The sequence below is a fragment of the Oryctolagus cuniculus genome, chromosome 18 (assembly GCF_051225735.1).
Source record: "Oryctolagus cuniculus isolate XC-2025 breed Fujian yellow rabbit chromosome 18, ASM5122573v1, whole genome shotgun sequence".
NCBI classification, from domain to species: domain Eukaryota; kingdom Metazoa; phylum Chordata; class Mammalia; order Lagomorpha; family Leporidae; genus Oryctolagus; species Oryctolagus cuniculus.
Window position 1 is genome coordinate 60,789,152 of NC_142884.1, and position 11,573 is coordinate 60,800,724.

Consider the following 11,573-nt stretch of genomic DNA (forward strand, 5'->3'; position numbering starts at 1 on the left):
AATTAGAGTCCCAGCTGCTCCACTTATGATCTAGCTCCTTGTTAATGTACCTTCTGTTAATGTAACAGAAGATGATCCAAGTGTTTGGACCCCTGAACCCACGTAAGAGACCTGGAAGAAATTCCTGGCTCCTGGCTTCAGTCAGACCCAGCTCTGGCTGGTGTGGCCATTTGGGAAGTGAATCAGTGGACAGATCTCTGTCTCTTCCTCTCTGTTACTCTGCCTTTCAAATAAATAAAATAAATCTTTAAAAAAAGGAAGCAAAGGCAGGGGCTGGCACTGTGGCTCAACACGTTAAGTTGCTGCCTGCAATGCTGGCATCCCTTGTCAGAGTACCACTTTGAGTCCTAGCTGTCTGCTTCTAATCCATTTCCTTGTTGATGTGCCTGGGAGAACATTAGAGGATGGCTTAGATACTTGGAACCTTGCCATCCACGTGGAAGACTGGGAAGGAGTTCTGGGCTCCTGGTTTCAGCCTAGACCAGCCCCAGCCTTTGTGGCCATTTGGGGCACTAATTAGCAGATGGAAGATCTTTTTTTTTTTTAATTCATTTATTTATTTGAAAATAAATAGAGTCACAGAGAAAGAGTGCTCTTCCATCTGCTGGTTCACTCCCCAAATGGCCACAATGGCCGAAACGGAGCCAATCTCAGTCCAGGAGCCAGGGGCTTCTTCCAGGTTCTCCCACATGGGTACAGGGGCCCAGGGACTTGGGCCATCTTCCACTTCTTTCCCAGGCACATTAGCAGGGAGCTGGATTGGAAGTGGAGCAGCGGGACTCAAACTTGTGCACATATGAGATGTCAGAACTGCAGGCAATGGCTTTACCCTCTCTGCCACAGTACCAGCCCCAAGTTCTACAGTCTTTTTTTTTTTTTTTTTTTTTTTTTTTTTTTTTAGATTATCTATTTGAAAGGCAGCGTTACAGAGAGGGAGGCAGGGCAGGGGAGAGGGAGAGAGAGAGAGGGCTTCCATCTGCTGGTTCACTCCCAAGAAGGCCGCAACAACCAGAGCTGTGCCAATCCAAAGCCAGGAGCTTTTTCCGGGTCTCCCACATGGGTGCAGGGGCCCAAGGACTTGGGCCATCTTCTACTGCTTACCCAGGCCATAGCAGAGAGCTGGATCTGACGTGGAGCTGCTGGGACTCAAACCAGCACCCATATGGGATGCTGGTACTACAGGTGGCAGCTTTACCCACTACACCACTGCAGCAGCCCCATCCTTTTTTTTTTTTTTTTTTTTTTTTTTTTTTGACAGGCTGAGTGGACAGTGAGAGAGAGAGAGAGAGACAGAGAGAAAGGTCTTCCTTTTGCCGTTGGTTCACCCTCCAATGGCCTCCGCGGCCGGCGCACCGCGCTGATCCAATGGCAGAAGCCAGGTACTTATCCTGGTCTCCCATGGGGTGCAGGGCCCAAGTACCTGGGCCATCCTCCACTGCACTCCCTGGGCACAGCAGAGAGCTGGCCTGGAAGAGGGGCAACTGGGACAGAATCTGGCGCCCCAACCGGGACTAGAACCCGGTGTGCCGGTGCCACAAGGCAGAGGATTAGCCTAGTGAGCCACGGCACCAGCCTATTTTTTTTGTTTGTTTGTTTTTGTTTTGTTTTTTTGAGCAGCCCCATCCTATAGTGTTAACTCTCTCATTCCCTGTACTCAGAGGCATTTCCTATGGTCTTTGTAATTTTTCAAAAGCTGATCTCCCAGCCAACCAACGATGGCCTGTGCTGAATGATGTGCCACTCCTGGAAAATACCACCAACATCTGCACCCTCACATCACTGGAGATTGGCCAAGCCCAGCCTGGAGTCTCCCTTTCTTCTTTCACATAAGACTGTTTCTTGTGAAATAATGTTGAAATGCGGAGGGAGATGTTGTAACAAACAGAACACAAATGAATCAGGGCAGAGAGGGACTAAAATGTTCTGGAGGGGCCGGTGCTGTGGCTCACTTGGTTAATCCTCTGCCTGTGGCACCAGCATCCCATATGAGCACCGGTTCTAGTCCCGGTTGCTCCTCTTCCAGCCCAGCTCTCTGCTGTGGCCCGGGAAGGCAGTGCAGGATGGCCTAAGTGCTTGGGCGCCTGCACCCGCGTGGGAGATCAGGAAGAAGCACCTGGCTCCTGGCTTCGGATGGGCGTAGCTCTGGCCGTGGTGGCCATTTTGGGGGTGAACCAACGGAAGGAAGACCTTTCTCTCTGTCTCTCTCACTGTCTAACTCTGTCAAATAAATAAATAAAATAAAATAAAATAAAATAAAATAAAATAAAATAAAATGTCTGGAAGACAGCCGGCACATCACACATGAATGGTTCAGCCACAGCCCCCCAGTCTCTAACTCTGATTGACAAAAACGATCTTTGGGAACATCTAGCTCACATGGGAGCTGAGATCACTGGGCTCCTTCTCCTGAATGTTAACTACACTCAGATGCTTTGATTGGTCCAAATGTTGATAGAGGGGCCAGCGTTGTATTACAGCAAGTCCCCAACACCTGTGAGACTGGTATCCCACATGGGTGCTAGTTCAAACGTCACTCCACTGCGGATCCAGCTCCCTGTGAATGCACTTGGGAAAGCAGCAGCAGATGGCCCAAGTGCTTAAATCCCCACCACACACATGGGAGACCTGGATGAAGCTCCTGGTTCCTGGCTTCAGCCTGGCCCAGCCCTCACCATTGCAGCCATCTGGGGAGCAAACCAGAGGATGGAAGATCTCTTTCTCTCTGTCTCTCCTTCTCTCTCTGCAACTCTGCCTTTTAAATTAAAAAAAGAAAAAAAGAGCCTCCATTCCAAACTAAGAAACTGGCCTTCCGGGACTCATCAGTTGAGGTGAAGCTGCACAGTCCAGCAAGCCATTTGCTTTTCTGTATTTTCCATGTTTCTGAGTAAGAAAGTGAAACTATCCACTGGGCGGGGTGGGGGGGACCAACAGAACAATGGCCAATCCAGTAGCAATGAGAACCCTTAGGATTCAGATTACAGTCTCTCAATATAATTTTCCAATAAATTCCTCCTAAGGGAAATGATGACTCTAAGTCTGGGTTAGGAAATGTTCAAGATAAGATTAGGGCACATTGGCATCCCAGATAGTAAGGAACCCCTCAAAGGCTACAGAGTTGTGTCAAAAACACCAGGCAGCCAGCTAAAAACCTCCCACTAGCGAAGAGACAATTTGAGCATCAATAAGGACAAATGATTGAAGCAGAACAATACATTAAGATATACCAGTGGGGCTGGCACTGGTAAAGTAAAGCTGCTGCCTACGGTGCCGGCATCCCATATGGGCGCCAGTTCAAGTCCCAGCTACTCCACTTCCAATCCAGCTCTCTGCTATAACCTGGGAAAGCAGTAGAAGATGGCCCAAGTCCTTGGGCCCCTGCACCCACGTGGGAGACCTGGGGAAAGTTCCTGACTCCTGGCTTCGGCTCGACACAGCTCCAACCATTGCGGCCAATTGGGGAATGAACCAGTGGATGGAAGACCTCTCTCTCTCTCTCTGCTTCTCCTTCTCTGTGTTTACTCTGACTTTCAAATAAATAAATAAATATTTTTTAAAAATCCACTAGTGTATCATGATACTAAACAAGCCTCATTAGTCATTTTTGAAGAATGTTAGAGAAGCAACTGGTTATTTTGAACAGCGGTAAATATGGGAAAGAATAAAACACTTATTCTAACCTGTCCTACACAGACTCATCTCAGAGTAACCAAGTTTGGACATCTAGAGGCATATAAGCAAACAAGGCAGCAACTGCAGAAAGAAATTCAGACTATCAGCACTTTGCAATCTCTAATGAAATAATGGATCTTGTGGCCAGAGTTGTGGCACAGCAGGGTAAGCCACTGTTTGCAATGTTAGCATCCCAAATCAGAGCAGCCAGTTTGGATCCTGGCTACTATGCTTCCCATCCAGTTTCCAGCTAATGTACCTGGGAAGGTAACAGAAGATAGCCCAGCTGCTGGGCTCCTACCACCCAGGTGGAAGACTCAGATGGCGTTCCTGGCTCCTGGCTTTGGCCTGGCCCAGACCTGGCTATTGAAGATATTTGGGGAGTGAAACAGTGGATACAAAATCTCAACTTCTCTCTTCCCTCTACCTCTCTCTCTCTCTCTCTCTCTGTGTGTGTGTGTGTGTGTGTGTGTGTGTCTATGTATGTGTCTCCACTCTGTTGCTCTGCCTTTCAAATAAATAAATCTAAAAAAAAACAACAACAACAAAAAAACACAAAATAATGGTCCCAGTCAATAAATATCAGATTCCTTATGAGAATCAAAATGAGAAACAGCTGGGGGCAGGCATTGTGGTACAACTTGGGATGACCAAATCCCAAATAGGAGTGCTGATCTGAGACCTATCTCCTCCAGTTCTGATCTAGGTTCCCACTAATGTGCCTGGGAAGGCAGGGGATAATGACTCAAGTATGTGGGTTCCTGCCACTCATGTGGGAAATCCAGATAGAATTCCTTACTCCTGGCTTTGACCTGGCCTGGTCCAGTCAGTTATGGGCATTTGGGGAGTGAACCAAAAATCAGAAGATCTCTGTGTCACTCTGTCTTTCAAATAAATAAATAAATAAATCTTTTTTTAAAAAATGGGAGACAACTAGGTTTTATGTACCTCCCAACAGAAAAATTAACATCACCTTCTGAATACTAAAAAGAATGGGGGGAGGGGCAGGCACTGTGGCGCAGCAGGTTAAAGCCCTGGCCTGAAGTGTCGGCATCCCATATGGGCGCTAGTTCCAGTCCCAGCTGCTCTTCTTCTGATCCAGCTCTCTGCTATAGCCTGGGAAAATAGTGGAAGATGCTCCAAGTCCTTGGGCCCCGGCACCCACGTGGGAGACCTGGAAGAAGCTCCTGGTTCCTGGCTTCAGATAGGTACATCTCCGGCCGTGGCACCCAACTGGGGAGTGAATCAGCAGATGAAAGACCTCTCTCTGTCTCTACCTCTCTGTAACTCTTTCAAATAAATAAAATAAATCTAGACCAGTGCCATGGCTCAATAGGCTAATCCTCTGCCTGTGGCGCCGGCACACCGGGTTCTAGTCCCGGTCGGGGCGCCGGATTCTGTCCCGGTTGCCCCTCTTCCAGGCCAGCTCTCTGCTGTGGCCAGGGAGTGCAGTGGAGGATGTCCCAAGTGCTTGGGCCCTGCACCCCATGGGAGACCAGGAGAAGCACCTGGCTCCTGCCTTTGGATTGGCGTGGTGCGCTGGCAGCGGCAGCCATTGGAGGGTGAATCAACGGCAAAAAGGAAGACCTTTCTCTCTATCTCTCTCTCTCACTGTCCACTCTGTCAAAAAAAAAAAAAAAAAAAAAAAAAAAACCTGGAAGAGTATCAACCAATTCAAACAAATGGCTCATAGCTGGATCCTGACTGAAACAAACATACTGTTTTTCAAAAAACTTGACATTTATTTGAGCACTAGATATTTGATTATATTTAAAAACACTAGGTTTTTTTAAAACAGGAAGAATGATAGTATTGTCAGTTTTGTTTTTTTTTTAATAGTCATGACCTTTTTCAGAGATGTTGAAATACTGACAACTGAAATTTCTGGAATTTACTGCAGAAAAACTTGAGAGTGAGGATAAGTGGAACTATTATTGAAACAATACTCATAACTGTAGCAAATGAAGTGATAAGTGTTGTAGTTAAGTGATTATTACTTATGGAGTCATTATATAAGTCTTCCTAATTTGTACATGCTTGCTGATATCCATAATAAACATTTTTAAAGAGAAAACAAGAAACAGAAATGCAGGAAGGTGAGGATACAGCATAATTCTCATCTGAATTCCCCATATAAATTAGTCATATAAATCAATAACAACATTTTAAAACTGTACCCCAGTGGCCAGCGCCACAGTTCACTAGGCTAATCCTCCACCTGCAGCGCTGGCACACCAGGTTCTAGTCCCGGTCGGGTGCCGGATTCTGTCCCGGTTGCTCTTCTTCCAGCCCAGCTCTCTGCTGTGGCCCGGGAGTGCAGTGGAGGATGGCCCAAGTGCTTGGGCCCTGCAACTGCATGGGAGACCAGGAGAAGCACCTGGCTCCTGGCTTCAGATCGGCGCAGCGCCGGCTGTAGCAGCCATTTGGAGAGTGAACCAACGGAAGGAAGACACCTTTCTCTCTGTCTCTCTCACTGTCTAACTCTGCCTGTCCAAAAAAAAAAAAAAAAACAACACACAACAACAACAACAACTGTACCCCAGCTAAGAATTGACAGTCCAGACTCAGAATTGTGGCAATACATGAGAGGCTCACTTGGCTCTGGTATAAAACCTGGCAGGCTGGGCACAGTAGGTCTTCAGGAAATGTTTCTTGTTTTAGCAAACATACACTTGAACGTGAAAGAAGCCCTCTATATGTCCCTCATGGTCTGAAATACACTCACTTAGTCACAATCTAACAACCCCAAATCTGGCAGGCCTCTGTGGAATGTGGTGCTCCATACAGTCACCCTCTCCAGGCCCACACCCAGTGTGAAGGAGCCAGAAGCTTTCTCCCCTGGGTTCAGCCTGATTTTTGTTTTTAACTAAGGGTTCCCAAAATATTTGTACTCTCATCCCCACTGAGGCTCCTTTTGGTCCCTTGATGGGCCCATTGCTGTCTTTGCTTTCTGACCTCTGAAATTCTCTACCCCCCAGCTCTCTGCACAGTTGGCTCCTTCTCATTCTTCACATCTCAGCTGAAATACCTCCTTCCTCAGCAGGGCCTTACTTAGCCATGCACTTAAAACAAGGTTCTCCATCATTTCTGAACTGTCCTTTCCTTAATACATGAGTTATATTTAATTTTTTACTTAATAACAATAGTAATAGTGGCTAACACACTGAGATTTACCATGTACCTTGCACATGGTAACCTTCATAGCCACCCCATGAGGTAGGTACTATTACTATCACCATTCCACACCTCAGAACCCAGAGGATATATATCTTGCTCATGGCCAGAGTCAAGAAGTAGCTATGCTACAGTGATCTCTTAATGTCTTCCTGCCCCCACTGACCTCCACCACCAGACCACTAGGGTCAAGAGAACACCATTCAACAAAGTATCTCAATCTCTATTGCATTGTAATGCCTGGCATAAAATAGGTGCTCAGGGGCCAGCACTACAGTATAATAGGTTAGGCTGCCTTTGATATGGCATACCATATTGAACTGTTGGTAAGAGTCCCAGCTGCTCCACTTCTGATTCAGCTCCCTGCTAATGTGCCTGAGAATGCAGCAGTAGAGGGCCATGTACATAGGCCCTTGGCATCTATACGGGAGATCATGATGAAATTTCAGGCTCTTGCCTTTGGTCTAGCCCAGCCTCAACCCATGTGGCCATTTGTGGAGGATAGATTTCTTTCTATCTCTGTCACTCTGCCTTCCAAATAAACAAATCTCAAAAAAAAAAAAAAAAAAAGTGCTCAGCAAGGACAGTGAATGAGTGAAAACATTCAACATAATACTCCATGATTTCTCTTCATGTATCTCTGGCCCACCTCCTCTTCCCCACGAGTCCCTAGCAGAGTACCCAGCCCCCAGATGCCACTCAACACCTCCCAGAAAACTCAGAGCTGGAAAGAATTTTTTGTAATCACCCAGATCTGACCCCTCAGTGCATCTAAGGGGGAATGGCACTCCAGGTTCTTTCTCCTGTTTCTTAAGAGACAGTCAAGCAAGAACACATGGGCCTCAGAGGTCCTAAATTCAGCACAAGAGAGGGCAGGGGAACTCAGCGAGGAAGCCAGGGATGGTGAAGAGATTAGACTTGCCCTATCTTGCAGAGCAAATTAACACCCTCTGCCCAATGCCCTGTGCCTTCTGGGAAATTCCCAATACCTGAATCAAGTCCCCTGAAAAGCGGATCACTTCAGGACACAGCCACATATCTCACTGGAGACCACAGGCTTGCTTAGTTTCCCTGCCCCACTTCCCTCTCTGTTGCCCCAGAAGAAAAAGGAGACAAAAATACTCAGCAGCAGCAGCCTGGAAACGGTGTTACCATCAGAAGCAGAGGACTGGGGCCAGCGCTGTGGCACAGCAGGTTAAAGCCCTGGCCTGAAGCGCCGGCATCCCATATGGGCGCTGGTTCTAGTCCCAGCTGCTCTTCTTCTGATCTGGCTTTCTGCTATGGCCTGGGAAAGCAGTAGAAGACGGCCCAAGTCTTTGGGCCCCTGCACCCACATGGGAGACCCGGAAGAAGCTCCTGGCCCCTGGCTCCTGGCTCTGGATCGGCACAACTCCAGCCGTTGTGGCCAATTGGAGAGTGAACCAATGGAAGGAAGACCTCTCTCTCTGTCTCTACCTCTCTCTGCCATTCTGTCTTTCAAATAAAAATAAATCTTAAAAAAAAAAAAGCAGAGGACTTTCCATAGAAGACAAGTGGGGCTTCTGGTCACTCCTTCCTGTTTCTGGCTATCTCCAAACCCTGAAAGTTCTTAGCATCTCTAGCATACAAGAGCCCCTAAACTCCACATCAAGAAACCCTGGGGTAGGAGGGAGGGCGTTTAATCAAGATGCTGCTTGGGAAACTTGCATCCCATATTGGAGTGCCTGGTTCAAGTCCCAGCTCTGCTTCTGATTCCAGCTAAGGCACACCTGGGTGTGCTGGCTTAAATACTCGAGTCCTGGCCACCAAATGTAAAACCCAGACTGAGTTCTGGGCTCCTGGTTTTGGCCTGGCCCAACCCCAGTTATTGTAATTATCTGGGAATTTGCTGGAAGACCAGCAAATGAAAGATCTGTCTCTCCTAAAAATGAAAATAAGTTTAAAAAATCTTTCTAGAGAAGCACACACACTACAGGAGTTGTGACTGAGTGCGAAGGACACTGTTCTAGCCTAGCACGATCACAGGGAGTTTCTAAGATGAAGTGGCAACAGGGCTGGGCTGCATGAAAGCAAGTAGGAAGCAGAGGGAACAAGTGCCAGTCCTAACAGAAGCATGAGCTAAGGTCTGCTGGGAGCTTGCTGTCCTGGGTGCAGTGTTAAACACTTTACAGGCAGTAGCTTGTTGATGTCTCACAATCTTTATGAAATCAGCGCTGTTATGTCAGATGAAAAACCTAAAGTCCCAGGGTGTTAAATAACTTGACTAAGAAAATCCAGGGGGCCGGTGCTGTGGTATAGCAAGTAAAGCCACCACCTGCAGTGCCGGCTTCCCATATGGGCACTGGTTCGAGACCCAGCTGCTCCACTTCTGATCCAGCTGTCTGCTGTGGCCTGGGAAAGCAGTAGAAGATGGCCCAAGTGCTTGGGCCTCTGCACCCAAGTGGGAGACCTGGAGGCAGCTCCTGGCTCTGGATCAGCTCAGCTCTGGCCATTGCAGCCATTTGGGGAGTGAACCAGCAGATGGAAGACTTCTCTGCCTCTGCCTCTTTATAACTCTTTCTTTCAAATAAATAAATCTTTTAAAAAAAGAGAAAGAAAATCCAGTGATTGCCAGTGTTGGAGTTCAAACCCATATCTGTCTAACTCCAAAGTCTGCCACACCACGTGCACCAAGTGCTGGAGGGATGGCTTGTGACAAAAGTCTGCGTGTTATCCCACCAGGAGGCTGGTGAGTGTTGTAGCAAGACAGCCTCGCATGTCTCTGGAAGAAGATGGAGGTCCCCTGGGAAGACAGAAGCCCTGGACCCCGAGAAGTTCTGAAGGGAGCAGGTGGAAGCAGGAGCTGGAAAAGCCAAGAAGATAAACAAGCCAAATGAAGGCCAGCTGACAACCACTGGCGTTCACCTTAGATGCACGCAAATAAAGATCTGCCTCAAGTCCCAGTCAGCCCACAAAACACGTTAAGTGGCAACTGTGTGCCCAGCCCTGCTCCTTTTCTCACAGAGAGAGGCCACTCCCACAAGGGCGGTAACTTTTCTTGCAGATTTATGTTAAAGTCATAATCTACAATCATCGCTTTTTCACTTTACTAAGTTTTATGTATTTTTATTTTTTTTTTAAATTTTTGACAGGCAGAGTGGACAGTGAGAGAGAGACAGAAAGGTCTTCCTTTACCGTTGGTTCACCCTCCAATAGCCACTGCAGCCGGCATGCTGCAGCTGGCACACCACGCTGCTCTGAAGCCAGGAGCCAGGTACTTATCCTGGTCTCCCATGGGGTTCAGGGCCCAAGCACTTGGGCCATCCTCCACTGCACTCCCTGGCCACAGCAGAGAGCTGGCCTGGAAGAGGGGCAACCGGGACAGAATCCAGCGCCCCGACCGGGACTAGAACCCGGTGTGCCAGCGCCGCAAGGCGGAGGATTAGCCTAGTGAGCCGCGGCGCCGGCCTAAGTTTTATATTTTAATGATATTCATTTTTCACTTTGCTGGTCTACTTTGCAAGGGAGACAACAACAAATTAAGCTCATTTTTAACCTCAAAAGTTTTTGGCGAGACGCTTTTCTCCAGTGGGTGAATCGTGGGGCCGTATTTCTCCCCTAGCTATCAACCATGAGGCTCCACCAACACCTCTGCTCAAGGTATCGCTTGGGGGTCAGAAATGGAAACTCACACCCCGGCCAGCCTGCCCTTTGCTACCACCTAAGAAGACGGCGGCAAAGTCTGGAATTGGGGACATCCTCTAACTTCCTACATCGGTTGCAGCTGGGCCTCGGGGAGTCAACCCGCTTCCGAGCTGTGTACTCATGGGAAAGGGGAATTCAACTTCTCACCACTCTTGTGCAAGACACTCTGCCCCAACAGGCACCCTCCACCACCGCCGGGTCGGGATCTTGGGCCAAATACTTGGGTACGACTTAAAGAGACTCGCAGAGCCACCCCCTTGCTCTCCTAAACACTGCCCAGTCAGCGGTTCAACGTCGTCGCTGGCTCAGCAATTCTCCAGGCGGGCTCACCCCGCAGGCCACTGCGAAAACACGATGACCCCAAAGGCCTCAGTGTGTAAGTGCTGGGGAAGGGGAGTGCTTTTGCGCTTAGCTTCCCTAAGCGTTACCCTGGGTCAGCTCTTCGCTATGGCAGGTTAAAGAGGCTCTTACAGGCATACCATTCCGGAGGGACTTCCTCCTCCCAAACTACATGCCTAGCACAACGCGAGAAGAGGCGGCCCAAGCGGAGTCGAACCACTGCGGTTCTGAAAGCCCTATTTGAGCCCGCGCCGGAGCGCAGCTGACAGATCACTTCCCGCGCGCCCGCCATCAGCCCCCGGATTCCCGGAGAGGCCTCTCTGACCCTACACGACCGCCCGCTTCCAGCTTCCCCACGCAGACACCCCCTCCCCGAACCCTTAGGCCCAGGCCGGCCTCCATCATGGCCTTTCAAGGACCCTCAGCCCGGCCCCGCGGCTCACCCTCAAGCGTCTCGCACTGCACCAGGTTGAGGTAGTCCGCCTGGCTGAGCACCCCGGCCTTCAGGCCGCGCACTAGTCCCTCCAAGTAGCCATTGTCCACGTTGAAATAAAGCTCCGGGAAGAACGACATGGCTGCTGCGGGGGCGGCGGGACCGGAGAACCCCAACCGGCCGGTACGCAACACCAGCCCGAGATCAGCTGACGCGGCGCCCGCTGCGGGCTGTCAAGTGCGTCAGGTGACGCACAAGCGCTCACGTGACCAAGCAGGGCGGGGCTCTGAGGGGC

At 49.1% G+C, this 11,573-nt stretch overlaps 1 protein-coding gene across 1 annotated transcript in view; it reads right to left on the minus strand.

Annotated features, from left to right (window-relative positions):
* ATP6V0D1 (ATPase H+ transporting V0 subunit d1) overlaps positions 1–11,484 on the minus strand; it is a 46,761-nt gene extending 35,277 nt beyond the window's left edge. The window contains exon 1 of the mRNA XM_002711614.6: positions 11,289–11,484. Coding sequence (XP_002711660.3) covers positions 11,289–11,418 — 130 coding nt within the window. The 5' untranslated portion in view covers positions 11,419–11,484. The remainder of the gene's footprint in view (positions 1–11,288) is intronic.
* Between the last annotated feature and the right edge of the window lie 89 nt (positions 11,485–11,573).